The sequence below is a fragment of the Salvelinus namaycush genome, chromosome 36 (assembly GCF_016432855.1).
Source record: "Salvelinus namaycush isolate Seneca chromosome 36, SaNama_1.0, whole genome shotgun sequence".
Classification (NCBI taxonomy): Eukaryota; Metazoa; Chordata; class Actinopteri; order Salmoniformes; family Salmonidae; genus Salvelinus; species Salvelinus namaycush.
Window position 1 is genome coordinate 9,404,528 of NC_052342.1, and position 23,752 is coordinate 9,428,279.

Sequence of the window (23,752 nt, forward strand, 5' to 3'; positions counted from 1 at the left end):
CTCAGAACAGCCTCAATTCATCAAGGCATGGACACTACAAGGTGTCGAAAGCGTTCCCTAGGGATGCTGGCCCATGTTGATCCCAATGCTTCCCACAGTTGTGTCAAGTTGGCTGGATGCCCTTTGGGTGGTGGACCATTCTTCATATACATGGGAAACTGTTGAGCGTGAAAAACCCAGCAGCGTTGCAATTCTTGACAGAAACCGGTGTGCCTGGCATCTACTACCATACCCCGTTCAAAGGCACTTAAATTGTTTTTCTTGTCCATTCACACTCAATGACACATATAAACAATCCATGTCTCAATTGTCTCAAGGCTTAAAAATCCTTCTTTAACCCGTCTCCTCCCCTTCATCTACACTGATTGAAGTTGATTTAACAAGTGACATCAATAAGGGATCATAACTTTCACCTTGATTCACCTTGTCAGTCTGTCATGGAAAGAGCAGATGTTCTTAATGTTTCGTATACTCAATGTATGGTATGTTATGATTGACTATTTACTAGGGCCCGGTTGTAGAATTCGTCAGGGTGGAACATGATGGTTTGACAGCTTTTTAAACACACCTGTAGGTTACCTCATGGATTATACTGGCATTTATGAGTGGATTTCAGTTCATTTTAATTTATTCTGTGGAAAAAGACCAAGGAAACATCCGTTATTGCCGGTGCGTAACGATTCGGCAAAAAAAACATGGCCGCCAGCTGCTTACGGAATTATGCGTCTTCCCAAGGGAGTAACCTCTGTGGGACACCCGTGCCCTCCTCTTCCTCCGTCCCGCCGTCAGTTTTCCCAAAACACATCAGAGACAGTGAGTTTTTCAATGAGCTGGAGCAATCCGATCAAGGCGATCAGCCTTGGCTCCATCTGCAATCTCTCGCAATTAGCAGCATTACCAGAGGATAATACACATTCCTCAGCTGTCGTAGTGTCTAAGTCTCCCATTGGGGAATCCGCTTCTCTGTCTGGAGACACGGGGAGAAGCAGCTACACTCCTGAAAGGAATCCGGTCTGTACTAGACTAGTTGTGGTAGACAAGGATAAGGCTAGGGGAAGCATAAGGCAAGGCTGTTTTCTAGTACCGTTGACGTTCAGGAGAGGGTGGCAATTTACAGTTTCAATCAACTCCTACTATAACGGTGTACATTTAACTATTATTGTTATACTCTTGTTTTTTTTTTAAAAGTATATATCCCGGGCAGGCACAGTTGATGTGGATACAGTTGAGCATAGGTTGGGTCTCTGTTTGCTACTCACGAGCCTGTAAACACAGGCCCATCTCTACATCTCATTTCTGTTTTTCTGTTTGCCTCCTGTGTGTTGGTATTACTGGTAAGGAATTCATTATTCTGCAACGTGCTGACAATGAGAGTGAATGAATATTATAATTTGTTCAATATCAGTCATGGAATTGGTGTATAAATACTGTAGAACCCAATAGACCTTTTGAGGATAGGCTCTGCTGAAAATGCTGCATCTCTTTATTGTTTAAGATGTTGCACCATTGGGGTGCCTAATCCAGTACAGTATATTCTAAATCATTTGCTGTCTTCACTGGCTAATGTGATTTCCATTGCGGAGAGCATGCATCATAAAAAGGCAAGCTCCTCTGGGTTTAGCTAATGGACATACAGATGTACAGATGCATAGCCTACCGATTACATTTGGATTGCTTGTCATTACTGAGTAAACGGCGCATCCCCCACTCCTTTCATATCGCAGAGAGATGGGGGTTGAGCCAGGCGAGGCTCTCACCATATTATGAGAAAAAAAACATGCCATTACGCAAGAAGTTTCTGCATTAGGCATCGCATAATTGTTCTAATGTATGCCGACGACCCACACTACTCTCTCCCCGACACGCCATTGTGACTTCATGAACAAACACAGGCCTTGTAATCCTCCACCGGGGTGTTGCGACCAGAAAACTTATAGAAGGCACAGGAGTGACAGATTAGAAAAAAGAGGAGAGAGGGAGGGAGGATAAGGGGGAGCAGAAGGATGCAAATGAGCAATGTGCTTTTCCATTACCCATCAGGGGAAAAACGGTAAAAAGTGGCGTGGTTGGGGGATGAATGGATGGAGATAGTGGCGGCCCTGGAGGATGAGGTGACCCAGTACTCCTAAGGCTTCTACCAGCCTCCTTCCACCTCTACTGCCATGTTTATTATTTATGGAATGTCTCTGTACCGCCCCTGGTTAAGTGCATTCCTGAGTACACTGCTGTCTTTGTTGTTCACCTTCTTGACATGCAGGTTTTCAGCAGCTCGTCCAGTTGCAGTAGCTTTGACGAGTAGCCATCTCAGAGAAGAATTTGATGTTTCTTTCTGTTATGAAAATGGCTGTCACTAGGAAGAGAAACCCAAAGCTTGGGCTGCTGACACAGAGCCATTAGCTACTTTCAAAGTGAATAAATCATTGTAGCGATGTCGTTTTAATGTCATATGTTAAGCAATGTTGAACATAATACTGTACTGTCTATAATGCTGGACTATTATAGCTTAAATTGACTTCTCCAAGGACCCACTCTCTAGGTGATAAAAGTCTTTCCCTCACTCTCTTCTTTCCTGGACCTCTTATCCTGGACCTCTCTGCCCTGCTCTGGGATCAGCAGCTCCTCAATGAGGGCAAATAACCTCCATTTTTGCAGGCCTACCAAAGAATTAAGACTCAAAGAGTTAGTGTAGTGTAAGGAGAAAACAATCAGGGCACAGTCTCTGCAACTCAAGGAAAGAGCCAACAAACGGAGCAACAAGGGACACAACCCAAAGGAACCACCCAACTCAGAGGAGAGAAAAAGAGCAACAAGAAAAGAGACAACCATCTTCCCTTTTGCTCTTTCAATGCGGCCTGAACAACAGAGGCAACAGACTTTTCTCACAGACGGAGTAAAACATCCTTAATATTCAGGTCTTCTCTTCTCATCTTTCATTCCATTTCCCACCTTTCCATGATCATTCTCATTATGTTTTGTAAATACCTTGCCTGTAATTAAATCAAGTAGTTGTGTTGTCTTGTTATTCTGGTAAGGAACTCCAATTGATTCTTAAAATAATTCATACCTTCAGGTTAATCAATTATTACTATACTAATTTTAGTCTTCTGAGTTATGAAAAAATACATTATTGCTAAAATAAGTCTTTTTTTTCCTTCAATACTGGTCTGGTGCCCAGATGTAATAATATATAGTAATAAATCATACATCATTAAATAATTTTGTAATTTGAGAGAATGAGAATGTTATGAATCCTTGTAATGGGAGTGCATGGTACCCATTGTACTAGGCTGCCCGTGCAGGACAATAACCACACATTACAGTACAAACATGTTCCAACCACATGTTTTAGGAAAGCTGAGCCCGTATTCACAAAGCTTCTCAGAGTATGTTTTGCCTTTTAGAGAGCAACAAATAAGGTTACATGGACAGGCGGGGAACCTGTTCCTAGATCAGCACTCCTACTCAGACCCGAGGCATGTACTTACCAGGGTCTGCTGCAGCACTACATGGAGCTCATCGTGGCCATTATGTTGGGCGATCTCAGCGGGCGTCTGACCATGGCGGTTAGTTGTGCACAGAGCTCTTTTCGCCCCAGGACATTGTAGCAACACACCGGAGACGTCTTTAAACCCGTTCTGGGCTGCAAAGTGGAGAAGTGACGGCACGTCCTCTGGGAGCGTCTCTGGTTATGGTAGGAGATGTTTAAGTGGGTTAGGATTAGGTGCAGACAGAAACCATCCTAAAATGTAATCAGATAGATATTCTAGTTTGAGATGTGTATGCATATTCAAGTTTTATTTAACCTTTATTTTATCAGGGAGTCATACTGAGATCAATGTCTCTTTTACAGATGAGCCCTGAATTACATAAATTACAGAAAATACACACATCAAAATAAATACAAAATGCAAGCAGAAAGAAAAACAGTCCTAAAAAACAAACACATTAATCAGTAATAAGGTCCTCAATTGCCATAGTGGCACCAGAACATCAAATGTAAGAACATGTTGAAGATTGTTTTCTTGCACCTTATTGTGGAACAAAGCTGATTTACCTAACTCAGTAGAGACCAAAGCCCTATTACAAAAAGTCCCACTGTAACTAACATCCTTACTAAAGAGGGCCAACCAGCCAACCAGTACCTGCAAAACATCAGTCTCAACATCAACAGTGAAGAGGCAACTCCGGGATGCTGGCCTTCTAGGCAGAGTTCCAGTGTCTGTGTTCTTTTGCCCATCTTAATCTTTTCTTTTTATTAGCCAGTCTGAGATATGGCTTTGTCTTTGCAACTCTGCCTAGAAGGCCAGGATCCCGGAGTCACCTCTTCACTGTTTACGTTGAGACTGGTGTTTTGCGGGTACTATTTAATGAAGCTGCCAGTTGAGGACTTGTGAGGCATCTGTTTCTCAAACTAGACACTCTAATGTACTTGTCCTCTTGCTCAGTTGTGCACCGGGGCCTCCCACTCCTCTTTCTATTCTGGTTTGAGCCAGTTTGCACTGTTCTGTGAAGGGAGTAGTACACAACGTTGTACAAGATTCCTCGCATGGAATAGCCTTAATTTCTTAGAACAAGAATAGACTGACGAGTTTCAGAAGAAAGTTATTTGTTTCTGGCCATTTTGAGATGCTGATGCCAGTTTTATTGCTTATTTAATCAGAACAGTTTTCAGCTGTGCTTTAAATAATTACAAAAGGGTTTTCTAATGATCAATTAACCTTTTAAAATGATACACTTGGATTAGCTAACACATCGTGCCATTGGAACACAGAAGTGATGGTTGTTGATAACGAGCCTCTGTATGCCTATGTAGATATTCCATAAAATAATTAGCCGTTTCCAGCTACAATAGCCATTTACAACATTAACAATGTCTACACTGTATTTCTGATCAATTTTATGTTATTTTAAATGGACAAAAACAAGGACATTTCTAAGTGACCTCAAACTTTTGAACGGTAGTGTACAGAATGTGAGAGTGGATTCTCGGCCCTCGCTAGCATGAAAACTAAATACAGGCACAGACTCCGTGTAGAAAATGATTTAAGACTGAGACTCTCTCCAATACAACCCAACATTGCAGAGTTATGTGCATCCTTTCAAGCACATTCTTCTCATTAACCTGTGGTGAGTTATTCACAATTTTCGGTTAACAAATAAGGTTTTATATGTAAGATGGTTAAATAAATAGCAAAATGATTGATTATTATTATTTGTGCCCTGGTCCTATAAGAGGTCTTTGTCACTTCCCACAAGCCAGGTTGTGACAAAAACTCACACTCATTCTTATGTTTAATAAATGTATTGTATAGTGTGTGTGTGGAAGGCTTACAATGATGGCAAAAAACAACATTTGAGAGTGTGCTGACCCTGGTGCTAGAGGGGGTACGCAGCTGGAGGTTGAATGTTTGAAGGGGTACGGGACTATAAAAGTTTGGGAACCACTGCTCTAGAGAACATCAACTTCGTTTAACCTGCATTCAATACTAATTTCAGGTCAATTAAGTTTTTCTGTAATACAATTAAGGCAGACTGTAGTTCAGATAGTGCCTGGTCAACAGCCTACACAACAGTATTTATCACAAAGTTACTGCACAGATGTCAAGTTAGGATTCAGGATTACTTACAAACTACAGTTCAACTTCAACATTTGGTTGTCAGATTCAAAATGGGAAATACATAGACGTATTATAGAGACGTATTTACTCATATATTGATATTTAAATATCATATAACATAAAATATGAATGTCAGCAGATCATTCAATTGACTGGATTGTCGAGGGGGTACAGACAACAGAACACTTACCCCCTTCGGGTGGGTCATCTCCCTGCAGTCCCTGGAAGCCTGTGGAGGGCATGGCTTCCAACAGCATGGAGGACAGCCTTTGGTCCAGCTTCTCTACCGAGGACACCTGAAGAGACTGAGATCACAGGACAGGATGCATGAGCAAAGGGTTGCAAAATTCTGGTCACTTTCACCAAAAAGTTTTTCTGCTAATGCCTCTTGATTCTGGGAATCTTCCCACCTATATTCCTGAGTAATTTTGGGAAAGTTTCTAGCACACTGTCATAGTCAAGTAATTTCAGCTATGTCAAGTGCTAGACATGTGAATTAATATTAGGAATGTGTTCCTAATGCTTGGTATACTCAGTGTTTTCTGTTTTGAAGTGTCTAATTTTGATGCCTTCCTGATCCTAAGATTTTTTTATAAACTTTTTAATTCATTCCCTTTTTCTCAAAAAAGAAAACCCAATTTTGGCAGCTTGAACAGGACTGATTCAAAGGGTTGAAACTTCAGCAAATTAGGTCTAATCAACGTAAGTGTTCATGTGCATAATCAATTGGCTTTTTAAACTGAGTTGCAGTCAGCTGGCTTTCAAAGAGAGGAAGTAAACAACATCGTCAGCAGGAATATGCTGATTCATTCCATTAATTAGTCTCTCAAATGTGTTTAAATGAATGCATGTTGTTTACCTTACATGCTTTATGTTCCTCTCTAAACCCTTTCTGCAAATCCTCCAATGAAACGGTTCAGTCATAAATTGATAAATCATTTGAGTTGTATAGTGTGCTCTCCTGTACATTTACATTTGAGTTATTTGTACTCATCCCCACACATTTAAAAGCATTGAATTGGTGTACGCATGGGCTTCAAAATCAGTGGCGGTCGGTGCCGTTTAAGACGAGGGAGGATGATACATTTTTTCATGAGCACGGCCTTATTTCTATTAAGGCAAATTGGATGACTGTCATTCATATTCAATTCACCCAGCTCAATGTAACAGCGATAGGTTTAGGCTACTACATTATACTCAAATTTTCCCTTTACCAATCACGAATGAAAGTTTACAACGTATTTTGAGTAATCAAGGTGACAGACATTGACACATTCGATACCTCCTTGCACACGCTTTCCTGCATCTAGCTAATCTACAGTGTAATCATTAGTCCAACAGTTGGAAATTTGAGTTTCTATTGGAAAAATTCAGGTACAGTTGAAGTCGGACGTTTACATACACTTAGGTTGGAGTCATTAAATCTCGTTTTTCAACCACTCCACAAATTTCTTGCTGACAAACTATAGTTCTGGCAAGTCGGTTAGGACGTCTACTTTGTGCATGACAAGTAATTTTTCCAACAATTGTTTACAGACAGATTATTTCACTTATAATTCACTATATCCCAATTAAAGTGGGTCAGAAGTTTACGTACACTAAGTTGACTGTGCCTTTAAATATCTCAGAAAATTCCAGAAAATGGTGTCATGGCTTTAGAAGCTTCTGATAGGCTAATTTACATAATTTGAGTCAATTGGAGGAGTACCTGTGGATGTATTTCAAGGCCTACCTTCAAACTCGGTGCCTCTTTGCTTGACATCATGGGAAAATCAAAAGAAATCAGCCAAGACCTCAGAAAAAAATTGTAGACCTCCACAAGTCTGGTTCATCCTTGGGAGCAATTTCCAAATGCCTGAAGGTACCACGTTCATCTGTACAAACAATAGTACGCAAGTATAAACACCATGGGACCACGCAGCTGTCATACCGCTCAGGAAGGAGACGCGTTCTGTCTCCTAGAGATGAACGTACTTTGGTGCAAAAAGTGCGAATCAATCCCTGAACAACAGCAAAGGACCTTGTGAAGATGCTGGAGGAAACAGGTACAAAAGTATCTATATCCACAGTAAAACGAGTCCTATATCGACATAACCTGAAAGGCTGCTCAGCAAGGAAGAAGCCACTGCTCCAAAACCGCAATAAAAAAGCCAGACTACAGTTTGCAACTGCACATGGGGACAAAGATCATACTTTTTGGAGAAATGTCCTCTGGTCTGATGAAACAAAAATATAACTGTTTGGCCATAATAACCATTGTTATGTTTCGAGGAAAACGGGGGAGGCTTGCAAGCCGAAGAACACCATCCCAACCGTGAAGCACGAGGGTGGCATCATCATGTTGTTGGGGGTGCTTTGCTGCAGGAGGGACTGGTGCACTTCACAAAATAGATGGCATCATGAGGGAGGAAAATTCTGTGGATATATTGAAGCAAAATCTCAAAACATCAGTCAGGAAGTTAAAGCTTGGTCACAATGGGTCTTCCAAATGGACAATGACCCCAAGCATACTTCCAAAGTTGTGGCAAAATGGCTTAAGGACAACAAAGTCACGGTATTGGAGTGGCCATCAAAGCCCTGACCTCAATCCTATAGAAAATTTGTGGGCAGAACTGAAAAAGTGTGTGTAAGCAAGGAGGCCTATAAACCTGACTCAGTTACAACAGCTCTGTCAGGAGGAATGGGCCAAAATTCACCCAACTTATTGTGAGAAGCTTGTGTTAGGCTACCCGAAACGTTTGACCCAAGTTAAACAATTTAAAGGCAATGCTACCAAATAATTAATTAGTGTATGTAAACGTCTGACCCACTGGGAATGTGATGAAAGAAATAAAAGCTGAAATAAATCATTCTCTCTACTATTATTCTGACATTTTACATCCTTAAAATAAAGTGGTGATCCTAACTGACCTAAGACAGGGAATTTGTACGAGGATTAAATGTCAGGAATTGTGAAAAACTGAGTTTAAATGTATTTGGCTAAGGTGTATGTAAACTTCCGACTTCAACTGTACCTGGCACATGAAGTCCACAGGGTCTGCCACCCTGGTTAGAAGGCGAGCCATCTCCTCCATGCTGCTATAGTACTGCAGATGGGCCTTCCCCATCGCCACCCCACTACAGTACAGTGTTACGCCCACACTTCCTGCTTGGAAGTCTGCAACAGGAAAACAAATTATATAAACTTGTTTCATAAGCATTGCGCATCATCATTTTAGAAACCATGGTGTTTTGTTGTGTGCTCTTTGACAAGGTCATCAAGTCGCTCTAGGGTCATTCCATGTCATTTCAGCACCCATGACATCTACCCTCCCAGTGTTCTGAAATTATTTGTTGCTGGAAACAGATAAGATTAGCATTCCTGGGACATTATTTTGTTGACATTTTATTTGCTCTCCTTGTAATTAAGCTAATTGATTGCACTCAAATTGGCCCTTTTAATTTCTCAGATTCAGATATGATTCAACATAAATAGTACTCAACATCCGATTTGGACCAAACTTCTTCCTACCATTGAGTAAGACATGAGGAATCCCAAATATGAAAATAAATTCTGTGGTCAATTTAATGTAACAAATGGCAGCTCTCTGAGGGCTATCCGTATGGTGAAGGGGGTCCGTGGGAGCCCTTTGATCATTTTTGGCGATTCCTAACATCTTCCTCATTGGTAGGAAGAATTATGTTCCAAATCAGATGTTAGGTACTATATTTATTGAATATTACATGAATCCTGTTCATCTAATCTGTTTCCAATTATAGAAACGATTTCATAACAATCTGAAACGGTGAGGGTCGAAATCCTATTTCTTGTGCTTTTTGGAGGTGGAATGACTCTCTACAATAAGCATCAATGCCATTGAATTTGCACATACCTGCTGCGTTCACACAGAGGGTGTGTTTGTTCCAGTGGACAGGTTTCACTCTCACCCTCTGTTTACTCCTACTGAACTCAACCTCAGCATCTTTACTGGCCACAGTATCTTTTAAAAGAATGAACACCTCGCCTGGCGTCTACAGGAGGGAGAACACAAAACATAAACGTACTGTAACAATAGAAAAAGTACATTGGTTGACATTCTGACCATCTAAAAAGCAGCTCTACTACATGTTTAAAAAAAAAAAAAAAAACTAAACAACCAAAAACCCCAAACCAATTTGAAATGTAAAAGTATGCCTTTTGGATCTATATTGTTTGCATACATCTTGTTACAGTACATTTTATGTACGACTGGCTGAATAAGTCATGTCACTGAATGCTTTGATGTTGCCTCCTGACATGTTATTGCCTCACCCCACAGGGAACTCTGGAGGGGACCAGCAGCATGTTGTTGGGTTTGGTACTGGAGGCTCCGGTAGACTGCCTGCTCTCCAACTTTTGGTTTAACTCCAGCTTTAGATCCGGTCCTGTCAACTTCCCAGGAACAGCACTGACATTCCCTGCTGCAGCCTGGTGCCCTGTGGAAGGTCCACCGACAGTCAATCCAACTTTAAATACTTAGTGTTTCCCCTACCATCGTATTTGGTGCCAGATGGCCTTACATTTAGGCCATTTAGCAGACACTCTTTTCCAGAGCAACTTCTCTTTTTTTAACTAGGCAAGCCAGTTAAGAACAAATTCTTAGTTACAATGACGGCCTACCGGGGAGCAGTGTGTTAACTGCCTTGTTCAGGGGCAGAACAACAGATTTTTCCCTAGTCAGCTCTGGGATTTTTTTATTTATTTTTATTGAATATCCGAAACATACAATATACCTACAGTGAAGCCGCTCAACAACTACATCATACCAGTCATCCAACAGACTCCCATTCAGAGCGACACACAGAAGCATCCAGGGTCAATGCCCTGCTCAAGGGCACGTTGACAGATCCCAAACCGTCCAAGATCCCCCACAGTTCCCCAATAGCTATCCCTCAACCATTCAAGACCCCTCCCACAGTCCCCCCAATAATCTTTTCCCCCAATTAATTCCATTCCCCACCCTCAAGAACCCCCCCCAATGCACCAACAACCAAGAGAATGAACTAAAGAGAAAAAATTAAAAGAGAAGAAAACAGCAAACAATGCAAAAAATAAATAAATACACAAAAACAAAAATAAATAAAACAAAGGACATCAAGGACATTTAAAATCCTAACAGCAATGCCAACTGCCCATCTTGCTGTTGCTTTGGGCCTTTGTCTCACACCTGGAAAATGATTTTGGCTCAAGTGCTTCAATTTTGTTCGTAAATCATGAGATTCAAATATCCCAAGCAACAGTGAACATCTACATTTCTGAGTTGCTTTAAAATCTACATTTGAGTTTTACAGTAGTTTACAAAGATTATCCAGAACTGGCTGTGCGTGTCACAGCAGGATGAGACTAAGTAGGGTATATTTGGATTTGCATAAAGAGAGATAATGGCCACTGGTGATGAAAGAGGAAAGGGAGAATTTGAATGATGAGACACACCGGCAGACAAACATACCTTTTGGACTTCCCGTCCATTTTAGATCACTTAAGCAATGAGGGGGGAAAAACAATATGGATGGCAGCAGATGGTTTTGAATTTCTCAGAAAACTCTTACTGGGTAGCAGAGAGTAGAGAGTGACTCAGGAAATAATTACTGTCAAATTCCTCAGAATATGTAGTGTTCTCATGGAAACCGAGGTCAAACTGAACCCAAGCTACTGTCTAACAGAGGCAGCACTTAACTAGAGTCAGGGACATTGTGTTCCTACACTTTGTGTCCACATCTGATGCCCGGGGCAACTACCTCATTTATGTTTTGTTTTTGGGAAACAGGATTTTGAGGGGGAAAATAGCTAACTTCCTGAAATTCTACACATTTGCCATGGTGCAAAGAGAAACATGTGCAGATTTATAGCTAATCTCATGCTGGACTATCAAAATAAAGTGTGACCTACATATTGTGCCATGAGGCTGAGAGAAAAATGTACTGATTTAAAGTTAGGGTGGGCTAGAGGTCTGACCTCCCATTCTTTGCTACTTTACTAACTTGAGTGTTGACTTGAGCTACAGGTATATGCTATCTGTGATTTGACAATGCCCAGTTGTATGGAAATTGCTGTGCGGACGTAGCTTGTGCAGCAAGTCCACTAATTCGTTTCTGAGGCAATTGCTTGAAAAATCATCAAATTCAACAGATATACAGCTGAAGTCGGAAGTTTACATACACCTTAGCCAAATACATTTAAACGCAGTTTTTCACAATTCCTGACATTTAGTCCTTGCAAAGATTCCCTGTCTTAGGTCAGTTAGGATCACAATAAATTACTATTTGGTAGCATTTCCTTTAAATTGTTTAACTTGGGTCAAACGTTTCAGGTAGCCTTCCACAAGCTTCTCACAATAAGTTGGGTGAATTATGGCCCATTCCTCCTGACAGAGATGGTGTAACTGAGTCAGGTTTGTAGGCCTCCTTGATCGCACACGCGTTTTCAGTTCTGCCCACACATTTTCTATAGGATTGAGGTCAGGGTTTTGTGATGGCCACTCCAATACCTTGACTTTGTTGTCCTTAAGCCATTTTGCCACAACTTTGGATGTATGCTTGGGGTCATTGTGTCACGGCTGTCTTCGTCCTCCTCATCTGACGAGGAGAAACGAGAAGGATCGGAGGACCAATACGCAGCAAGGTAAGTGTTCGTCATTATTTAATGAAAAAAACTGAACACTACAAAAACAACAAAGAAACAACCGTGAAGCTAAATAACAATAGTGCTGACACAAACACTACACATAGACAATAACCCATAACCCACAATACCAAACAGGCTACCTAAATATGGTTCCCAATCAGAGACAACGCAAAACACCTGTCTCTGATTGAGAACCATATCAGGCCAAACACATAGAAATATACAAACCAGACATACAACATAGAATGCCCACACAGATCACACCCTGACCAACCAAAACATAAAACATACAAAGCAAACTATGGTCAGGGCGTGACAGTAGTACCCCCACCCCCCCACCCCCCCCCCCCCCCCCCCCCAAGGTGCGGGCTCCGGCCGCAAAACCTGAACCTATAGGGGAGGGTCTGGGTGGGCATCTATCCGCGGTGGCGGCTCTGGCGCTGGACGTGGCTCCCACTCCACCATAGTCAATCCCCGCTTCCGTGGCCTCCTAGGAACGGTGACCCTCCTAAATGACCCCACTCCACTGAGGGGCGCCTCTGGACTGAGGGGCAGCTCCGGACTGAGGGGCAGCTCCGGACTGAAGAGCAGCTCATGACTGAGGGGCAGCTCATGACTGAGGGGTAGCTCATGACTGAGGGGCAGCTCATGACTGAGGGGCAGCTCATGACTGAGGGGTAGCTCATGACTGAGGGGTAGCTCATGACTGAGGGGTAGCTCATGACTGAGGGGTAGCTCATGACTGAGAGGTAGCTCATGACTGACGGGCGGCTCTGGCAGCTCCTGACTGGCGGCTCTGGCAGCTCCTGACTGGCGGACGGCTCTGGCAGCTCCTGACTGGCGGACGGCTCTGGCAGCTCCTGACTGGCGGACGGCTCTGGCAGCTCCTGACTGGCGGACGGCTCAGGACAGACGGGCGGCTCAGGCGGCGCTGGACAGACGGGCAGCTCAGACGGCGCTGGACTGATGGGCAGCTCAGACGGCGCTGGGCAGACGGGCAGCTCAGACGGCGCTGGGCAGACGGGCAGCCCAGACGGAGGCGCACTCCGAGGCGCACTGTAGGCCTGGTGCGTGGTGCCGGAACTGGTGGTACCGGGCTGGGAACACGCACCACTGGGCGAGTGCGGGGAGCAGGAACATGGAATACTGGACCCTGGATACGCACAGTAAGCCTGGTGCGTGGTGCCGGAACTGGTGGTACCGGACTGGGGACACGCACCACTGGGCGAGTGCGGGGAGGAGGAACAGGGCTTACAGGGCTCTGGAGATGCACAGGAAGCCTGGTGCGTGGTGTTTGCACTGGTGGTACTGGATAGACCGGACCGCGAAGACGCACTGGAGGTCTCGAGCTAATGGCCTGCACAACCCGTCCGGGCTGGATGGTAACTCTAGATCGGCACATGCGGGGCGCAGGCACAGGACGCACTGGGCTGTGCAGACATACGGGAGACACAGTGCGCAACGCCGGTGCAGGATATCCTGGCCCGAGGAGACCCACTGGCTGTCTGGAGAGCAGGGCTGGCACCATCTTCCCTGGCTGGATCCTCACCCTAGCTCGGCAGATGCGGGGAGCTGGGATGTAGCGCACCGGGCTAAGCACGCGTACTGAAGACACCGTGCGTTCTACCGCATAACACGGTGCCTGACCAGTACGACGCTCTCTCTCTCCATAGTAAGCACGGGGAGTTGGCGCAGGTCTCTTACCTGGCTTCGCCACACTCCCCGTGTGCCTCCCCCCCCCAAGACATTTTTGGGGCTGCCTCTCGGGCTTCCTACCGCGCCGCCGTGCTCGTTTCGCCAACTCCATTCTCCTGTAAATCTCCTCGCACTGCTCCAGCGAATCCCAGGCGGGCTCCGGCACTCTCCCTGGGTCGACCGCCCACCTGTCTATCTCTTCCCAAGTTGTATAGTCCAGATTCTGCTCCCATGTCCAGAAATCCTGACATCGCTGCCTCTCCTGCTCCTGCCCGTTACCACGCTGCTTGGTCCTTTTTTGGTGGGTTATTCTGTCACGATCGTCGTAAGAAGTGGACCAAAGCGCAACGTGGTTTGAATACATATTTCTAGATTTAATGAAGAACACTTAAACAAAAACAACAAAACGAATAAGACGAACGTGACCGCTATAGAAACACTGTGCTAACATGCAACATAACATAGACAATAACCCACAACCCACAATACCAAACAGGCTACCTAAATAGGGTTCCCAATCAGAGACAATGAATGACAGCTGCCTCTGATTGAGAACCATATCAGGCCAAACGAGAAAACCCCACATAGAAACAGACAACATAGATAATACCCACCCAACTCACGTACTGACCAACTAAATAAAGACTAAACAAAGGAAATAAGGTCAGACACGTGACACATTGTCCATTTGGAAGACCCATTTGTGACCAAGCTTAAAATTCCTGACTGATGTCTTGAGATGTTGCTTCAATATATCCACATAATTTTCCTCCCTCATGATGCCATCTATTTTGTGAAGTGCACCAAATTACGTTAATCTCTAGGAGACAGCTCCTCCCTGAGCGGTATGATGGCTGCGTGGTCCCATGGTGTTTATACTTGCGTACTATTGTTTGTACAGATGAACATGGTACCTTCAGGCATTTGGAAATTGCTCCCAAGGATGAACCAGACTTGTGGAGGTCTACAATTTTTTGGGGCTGATTTCTTTTGATTTTCCCATGATGTCAAGCAGAGGCACTGAGTTTGAAGGTAGGCCTTGAAATACATCCACAAGTACATCTCCAATTGACTCAAATTATGTCAATTAGCCTATCAGAAGCTTCTAAAGCCATGACATCATTTTCTGGAATTTTCCAAGCTGTTTAAAAGGCACAGTCAACTTAGTGTATGTAAACTTCTGACCCACTGGAATTGTGATACAGTGAATTAATCTGTCTGTAAACAATTGTTGGAAAAATTACTTGTGTCATGCACAAAGTAGATGTCCTAACCGACTTGCCAAAACTATAGTTTGTTAACAAGAAATTTGTGGAGTGGTTGAAAAACGAGTTTTAATGACTCCAACCTAAGTGTATGTAAACTTCTGACTTCAACTGTAGGTAGCCACAACTTTTCACCTCGCAGCCATGTCCGGAAGCAATCAAGTCAACTAGTAGGCAACGGGAATGATCATTAAATGCTTCTCTATTTGGTTTATTTCAGTTATTACGTTACAGAACTATGACTTTTACATTCACTTGTATATCATGATCATCTGTTGGATTTAAAATCAAATCAAAGTTTATTTGTCACGTGCGCCGAATACAACATGTGTAGATCTTACAGTGAAATGCTTACTTACAGGCCAAAACCAACAGTTCAATTCTTAAGCAAAAAATAGGTATTAGGTCAACAATAGATAAGAAATAAAAGCAACAGCAAAAAGACAGTGAACAATAACGAGGCTATAACAGTAGCGAGGGGGGGGGGGGGGTTGACACACAATGCAAATAGCCTTGGTAGCCATTTGATTACCTGTTCAGGAGACTTATGGCTTGGGGGTAAAAGCTGTCGAGAAGCCTTTTGATCCTAGACTCTGGTACCGCTTGCCATGCAGTAGTAGAGAGAACAGTCTATGACTGGGGTGGCTGAGTTCTTTGACAATTTTTCGGGCCTTCCTCTGACACCGCCTGTTGTGGAGGTCCTGGATTGCAGGCAGCTTGGCCCCAGTGATGTACTGGGCTGTACGCACTACCCTCTGTAGTGCCTTGCGGTCGGAGGCCGAGCAGTTGCCGTACCAGGCAGTGATGCAACCAGTCAGGATGCTCTCGATGTTGCAGCTGTAGAACCTTTTGAGGATCTGAGGACACATGCCAAATCTTTTTAGTTTCCTGAGGTTTTGTCGTGCCCTCTTCACGACGGTCTTGGATTGTTTGGACCATTCTAGTTTGTTGGTGATGTGGACACCAAGGAACTTGAAGCTCACAACCTGCTCCACTACAGCCCCGTCAATGAAAATGGGGGTGTGCTCGGTCCTCCTTTTCCTGTAGTCCACAATCAACTCCTTAGTCTTGGTTACATTGAGGGAGAGGTTGTTATTCTGGCACCACCCGGCCAGGTCTCTGACTGCCTCCCTTAGGCTGTCTCGTCATTGTCGGTGATCATGCCTACCACTGTTGTGTCGTCTGCAAACTTAATGATGGTGTTGGAGTCGTGCCTGGCCACGTAGTCATGGGTGAACAGGGAGTACAAGAGGGGACTGAGCACGCACCCGTGAGGGGATCTAGTGTTGAGGATCAGTGTGGCAGATGTGTTGCTACCTAGCCTCACCACCTGGGGGTGGCCCGTCAGGAAGTCCAGGATCCAATTGCAGAGGGAGGTGTTTAGTCCAAGGATCCTTATCTTAGTGATGAGCTTTGAAGGTACTGTGGTGTTGAACGCTGAGCTGTCGTCAATGAATAGCATTCTCACGTAGGTGTTCCTTTTGTCCAGGTGGGAAAAGGCAGTGTGGAGTGCAATAGAGATTGCATCATCTGTGGATCTGTTTGGGCGGTGTGCAAATTGGAGTGGGTCTAGGGTTTCTGGGATAATGGTGTTAATGTGAGCCATTTACCAGCCTTTCAAAGCACTTCATGGCCATGGATGTGAGTGCTACGGGTCTGTAGTCATTTAGGCAGGTTGCCTTAGTGTTTTGGGGCACATGGACTATGGTGGTCTGCTTGAAACATGTTGGTATTACGGACTCAATCAGGGACATATTGAACATTTCCGTGAAGACACCTGCCAGTTGGTCAGCACATACCCAGAGCACACAGCCTGGTAATCCGTCTGGCCCCGCGGCCTTGTGAATGTTAACCTGTTTAAAGGTGTTTCTCACGTTTGCTACGGAGAGTGTGATCACACAGTCGTCCGGAACAGCTGATGCTCTCAATCATGCCGCAGTGTTGCTTGCCTCGAAGCGAGCATAGAAGTGATTTAGCTCGTATGGTAGGCTTGCGTCACTGGGTAGCTTGCGGCTGTGCTTCCCTTTGTAGTCTGTAATAGTTTGTATGCCCTGCCACATAAGACGAGCGTCGGAGCCAGTGTAGTACGATTCAATCTTAGCCCTGTACTGGCGCTTTGCCTGTTTGATGGTTCGTTGGAGGGCATAGCAGGATTTCTTATAAGCTTCCGGGTTAGAGTCCCGCACCTTGAAAGCGGCAGCTCTACCCTTTAGCTCAGTGTGAATGTTGCCTGTAATCCATGGTATCTGGTTGGGGTATGTACACAGTCACTGTGGGGGTGATGTCCTCGATGCACTTATTGATAAAGCCAGTGACTGATGTGGTGTACTCCTCAATGCCATCGGAAGAATCCCGGAACATATTCCAGTCTGTGATAGCAAAACAGTCCTGTAGTTTAGCATCTGCTTCATCTGACCACTTTTTTATAGACCGAGTCACTGGTGCTTCCTGCTTTAATTTTTGCTTTAAGCAGGAGGATAGAGTTGTGGTCAGATTTACCAAATGGAGGGCGAGGGAGAGCTTTGTACGCGTCTCTGTGTGGAGTACAGGTGATCTAGAATTTCTTTCCCTCTGGTTGCACATATAACAGCCATGATTCCGTGAAACATAAGATGTTACAATTTTTGATGTCCTGTTGGTAGGATATTCATGATCGTACCTCATCTAATTTATTGTCCAATGATTGTACGTTGGCAAGTAATATTGACGGGAACGGCAGCTATCCCACTCGCCATATGCGGATCCTTACGAGGCACCCCGCTCTGTGTCCTCTGTACCTGCGTCTCTTTCTCTTGCCAATGATGGGGATGTTGGCTTGTCGAGTGTCTGATGTACATCCTGTGCGTCCTGCTTGTTGAAGACAAAATCTTTGTCTAATCCGAGGTGAGTGATCACTGTCCTGATATCCAGAAGCTCTTTTTTGCCGTAAGATACGGTGGCAGAAACATTATGTACAAAATAAGTTACAAATAATGCAACAAAAAAAACATAGCACAATTTGTTAGGCGCCCGTAAAACTGCTGCCACTTCTTCCAGCGCCATTAGTCAAATTATCACATATTTACTGTGTTAATTGTGCATTCAACAATTCCAACTATGTAGCCAAAACACCCACCATATATACAGTATATACACACACTGTCACAGCCGTTGAAAAAAGAGGGCCAAGGTGCAGCGTGGTGAGTGTACATACTTTTAATAGTAGATGTCGCCAACAAAACAAAACCAAAACAAACCGTGAAGCTTAAGGCAATGTGCCATCAAACAAAGTTAACTTCCCACAAAGACCGGTGGAAAAAAGGGCTACCTAAGTATGGTTCTCAATCAGAGACAACGATAGTCAGCTGCCTCTGAGAACCACACCCGGCCAAACACAAAGAAATAGAAAACATAGAAATAAAGAAACTAGAATGCCCACCCTAGTCACACCCTGGCCTAACCAAAATAGAGAATAAAAGCCTCTCTATGGCCAGGGCGTGACATTACCCCCCCCCCCCCAAGGTGCGGACTCCGGCCGCAAAACCTGACTCTAAAGGGGAGGGTCCAGGTGGGCCTCCTTTACGGCGGCGGCTCTGGTGCGGGACGTAGACCCCCCCTCCGCCTCTGGCTCCCCCCACTTTGGTGGCGCCTCTGGTGCGGGGACCCTCGCCGCCGACCCCGGACTGGGGACCCTCGTAGCGGGCCCCGGACTGGGCACCCTCGCTGGGGGCTCCGGACTGGAGACCGTCGCTGGGGGCTCCGGACTGGAGACCGACGCTGGAGGCTCCGGACAGGGGAACGTCGCTGGAGGCTCCGGCATGGAGGCCGTCGCTGGAGGCCCCGGACTGGAGACCGTCGCTGGAGGCTCCGGACTGGAGACCGTCGCTGGAGGCACCGGACTGGAGACCGTCGCTGGAGGCCTGGTCCGTGGAGGAGGCATGGGATGAACCAGGCTGGGGAGACCTACTGGAGGCCTGGTCTGTGGAGGAGGCACAGGATGAACCAGGCTGTGGGGGAGCACTGGAGATCTGGTGCGTAGCCTTGGCACCACTCTTCCAGGCTGAATGCCCACTCTAGCCCGGCACGTGTGGGGAGCTGGAACAGGCCGCACTGGGTTCTCCTGGCGAACTGGGGAAACCGTGCGTAGAGCCGGCGCAGGACTCACCGGGCTGTGGAGGCGCACTGGAGGTCTGGAACGCCAAGCTGGCACAAGACGTGCAGGGCTGGGGAGGCGCACAGGAGGCCTGGTGCGTGGGGCTGGCACAGTCTTCACCAGGACTAGTATGAAGAGCTGACTCAGGTGACATCAACCCGAGGACACGCTCCGTAGGGCGAATGTCGTGCCTCATGCACCAACACAGCAGCTCTCTCATAGCTCTCTCCTCCAATCTCCCATCAACTCCTTCACTGTCTCTGCTTCACTACCTTCGCTCCCCTCCAAGTTCACACCGACTGGCTCTGGTTCCATCCTCGGCTCTTTTGGGGGGCTGCCTCTCCTGGCCACGCTGCTTGGTCCTTTGTTGGTGGTGGGAAGTTCTGTCACGGCCGTTGAAAAAAGAGGACCAAGGTGCAGCGTGGTGAGCGTACATACTTTTAATAGTAGATGTCGCCAACAAAACAATAAACAATACCAAAACAAACCGTGAAGCTTAAGGTAATGTGCCATCAAACAAAGTTAACTTCCCACAAAGACCGGTGGAAAAAAGGGCTACCTAAGTATGGTTCTCAATCAGAGACAACGATAGACAGCCGCCTCTGATTGAGAACCACACCCGGCCAAACACAAAGAAATAGAAAACATAGAAATAAAGAAACTAGAATGCCCACCCTAGTCACACCCTGGCCTAACCAAAATATATATATACACACACACACACACACTGAACAAAAACAGAAAACGCAACAGGTAAAGTGTTGTACCCATGTTTCATGAGCTGAAATAAAATATCCCAGAAATGTTGCATAAGCACAAAAACCATCTCTAAACTTGTGTACAAATTTGTTTAGATCCTTATGAGTGAGCATTTCCCATTTGTCAAGATAATACATCCACCTGACAGGTGTGGCATATCAAGAATCTGATTAAACATCATGATCATGACACAGGTGCACCTTCTGTTGGGGACAATAAAAGGCTACTCTAAAATGTGCAGCTTTGTCACACAACATAAGCAATTGGCATGCTGACTACAGGAATGTCCACCAGAGCTGTTGACAGAGAATTTAATGTTATTTTCTCTACCTTACCATAACCTGCCTCCAACATCATTTTAGAGAATTTGGCAGTACATCCGACCCGGCCTCACAACCGCAGACCACGTGTATGGCGTCATGTGGGCGAGAGGTTTTCTGATCTCGGCGTTGTGTACAGAGTGCCCCATGGTGGCGCTGGGGTTATGGTATGGGCAGGCATAAACTATGGACAACGAACCCGATTGCATTTTAGCAATGGAAATTTGAATGCACAGATATACTGTGATGAGATCCTGAGGCCCTTCGTCATACCATTCATCTGCCGCCATCACCTAATGTTTCAGCATGATAATGCACAGCCCTATGTCGCAAGGTTCTGTACACAATTCCTCAAACATGTCCCAGTTCTTCCATGGTCTGCATACTCACCAGAAATGTCACCCATTGAGCATGTTTGGGATGCTCTGGGTCGATGTGTACGCTCCAGAGCCCGCTAATATTCAGCAACTTCGCACAGCCATTGAAGAGGAGTGGGACAACATTCCACAGACTACAATCAACAGCCTGATCAACTTCATGCGAAGGAGATGTGTCGCGCAGCATGAGGCAAATAGTGGTAACACCAGATACTGACTGACTGGTTTTCTGATCCACGCACCTACCTCCCACTTGTTGCCTCAGGAATGAATACAATTATTATTGTATAATTCATTATTGAATAAGCATAAAATAACTATTTTGCTGACCCTCTACACTGCACCCAACCTCCCACGATCCCTCTCTCTGCCCTCCCCTTCCCCTGTACCTCTCTGCACAATATCGGTCACAGCCGACAGGTACTCATGGGCGTCTTGCTCGCTGGATATCTGCAGACACTCGTCCCCCTTGAGGGGCACCACCTCCAGGAGGGGCGCCAGGCTGTCTACCCCACACAGAAGCACCACCACGTGGGCTGCAGGCTTCAGCACCCGGGCCAGGAAGAAGCGGCGGAGCTGGCACAGGCCCTCTAGCATTCCCCTGGACAGGATTAACAGCTTGACCTTGTACTGGCCCAGTCGCAGAAAGTCCTCCCGCCGGCTGGTCACTGTGGCGATGTCGTAGCAACAGATCCCTTCCTCCCAGACGGGCCCGGCGAAGATAGAGCGCAGGTATACAGCCCACTGCTCTGCCTCCGCCTCATAGATGATGAGCAGGTCCTCGGCTAAAAGAGGATGATGGAAATAGGGAGATTTTCACAGGTGCAATGCCACTAATAAAAGCCTCATATTGCAAATCAAACCAATATGTAATATGTTGTAAATGTGTTTTATCCATCCATGTTCAAATCAGTCTCTCTATGAAAAACATGACCTTATGCTTTACGGGGCTCCATCTCCCTTGATAGATACAAGTTATTTGACTAAATGTTGCTGCTAAATAATATGACTAAAATATTACTAACACATTTCGCATTAAACTAATCAGGTAAGTAAGAGTCATCATATTGTTGAACTGATTGAATGTAGCATCTGGTAGACTGACTACGAAATTGCAAACTTTTAATTATGTATATGAAATGATAGTAATCTCTTCACAAGTTTGATATGAACATTGGTATGGTTGAATATACTTTGAATTAAGTCATCATAGTTTTCTTAAACATTTACTTGGTCATAAGAGAAGCACAATAATAGTAAGTGTACCAGATTCTTCCACATCATAATGCTAACAGTGTAGCAGATTCTTCAACGTCATAATGCACAATTACAGCTGTGAAGTATCAAATAACAATATTCCAAAAGCAATATCACAAAAAACTCAAATGTAATTGCAGAGAAGCACAAGAGACACAAAAGTCTAAGAATTTATCAAAAAGTTCAGAAGGTCTACTCACCTGAGCTCATTTTTCACCTCTGTCTGTGTGAGAGTCCTTCTCTCCGCTGTGATAAAGAAAAACAACTCGCCACACACGGGCTCTATTGTATGCAATTGGTCTGATAAGGGCAGGGAGCTTCCTGCTTGTCAAGATCAGACAGAGAGATGGGGCAGAACATGGTGGCTGGATTTCCAGATGTCTAGCCTTTACCTGATCTATGGAGGAAGGAGCATAATATAAAATAAAATAAACTGTACCCTTGATAAGAATATACGAATAATAAGAATAATTAACAAGCAAAGACAAAAAAATACTAAATGTAACTTATAGACCCATTTATAGAGAAACTTCAGAGGCAGAAATAAAAAAGATAGCAAAGTTTTTAAAGGCCCCAGGTTTAGATTTGCTCGTTTGAAACAGATTAACTTGGACCCCAAAGCCATCAAAGCCTCTAAACACATGAAACCAACTGCAAAACGAAACATCATTACAGTGGCATTACTATCTAACAATAAACATAATGAACATTGTCAAACTTAAACAAATACTGATAAGTACAATCGGCCATGGCGCAAACCTTTCTTCCCAAACAGACTGCATGGTTCTCAAAATAAGCCTACCTGGTTAAATAAAGGTGATTTTTTTATTTTTTTTAAATGGTTTCCTTCAAAGAAATACTGGCAAAACAACAGTGCAATACAACCTCTACACAATGCGACTAAGCTCTCACCTGCACAGGTCTAAGGGGTTTTGACTAGATTGCGTACAACTACGACCAGAAGTAATTTTTCATAGCAGATTAGGACAGATTTTTAGCTAACCCTAACCCTTCTCCTAACCTGCTACATAAACTTTCCTAACCTGCTGCAAAAAGTCCCTTCTGGTCACAGCTGGTCTAAGGGGTGCTTTTAGACCTTTTCACATGTTCACCACTAATTAGAGTTCCCTGGGAAACACAGACCAAAACTACGGTTCCTATATTGTCACATTAACATGAATTGGGTGATTCATGCCCATAGGGTTCACAGGGGCACGTGCCCCCTCAGATTTGTCCTGTTTAAAAAATATATATCTCCCAAAGTCATAACTAGCTACCAGTTGCCATGGCGCCGTGAGGTCGCCTAGGCAGAGAGCTCCTTTAAATGTGTAAATATTTTATTGTTTTATGTGTTTTTTTTAATATAAAATGTTTTTATCAACGTTTTATTTTGTTAGTTTAGGACCAGCAAGTTAGTTATTTTTGTCAAGATAGCTCAGAGGCTAGTGAGCCAGCCTTTGTTTTTATTTGAAACTGAAGATAACACAGGCTTGGACATCACAGATGCTCGTTGTAGGTTTGACTGGATCTCTCACTCCAAGGTGTATTATATCAATAATTGATGGGTAGTGAGCCTCTTGCGCCAGAGTGAGATCTAGCGGACCCCGGCTTCCCACAGGTGGTTGGCCTGATGATACGGACCTGTCTTACTGACCCCCCCCCCCCCCCCCACACACACACACACAC

General features: G+C 44.7%; 1 protein-coding gene across 1 annotated transcript in view; it reads right to left on the reverse strand.

Moving 5' to 3' along the window:
* The window catches only part of LOC120030227 (B-cell scaffold protein with ankyrin repeats-like), a 37,131-nt gene extending 14,855 nt beyond the window's left edge, over positions 1–22,276 (reverse strand). Inside the window, exons 1-7 of the mRNA XM_038975572.1 lie at positions 22,267–22,276; positions 21,199–21,594; positions 9,910–10,073; positions 9,491–9,629; positions 8,633–8,775; positions 5,809–5,923; positions 3,486–3,682 (exon numbers count right to left, since the gene is read on the reverse strand). Of these exons, the coding sequence (XP_038831500.1) occupies positions 3,486–3,682; positions 5,809–5,923; positions 8,633–8,775; positions 9,491–9,629; positions 9,910–10,073; positions 21,199–21,594; positions 22,267–22,276 (1,164 nt within the window). The remainder of the gene's footprint in view (positions 1–3,485; positions 3,683–5,808; positions 5,924–8,632; positions 8,776–9,490; positions 9,630–9,909; positions 10,074–21,198; positions 21,595–22,266) is intronic.
* Positions 22,277–23,752: the final 1,476 nt, after the last annotated feature.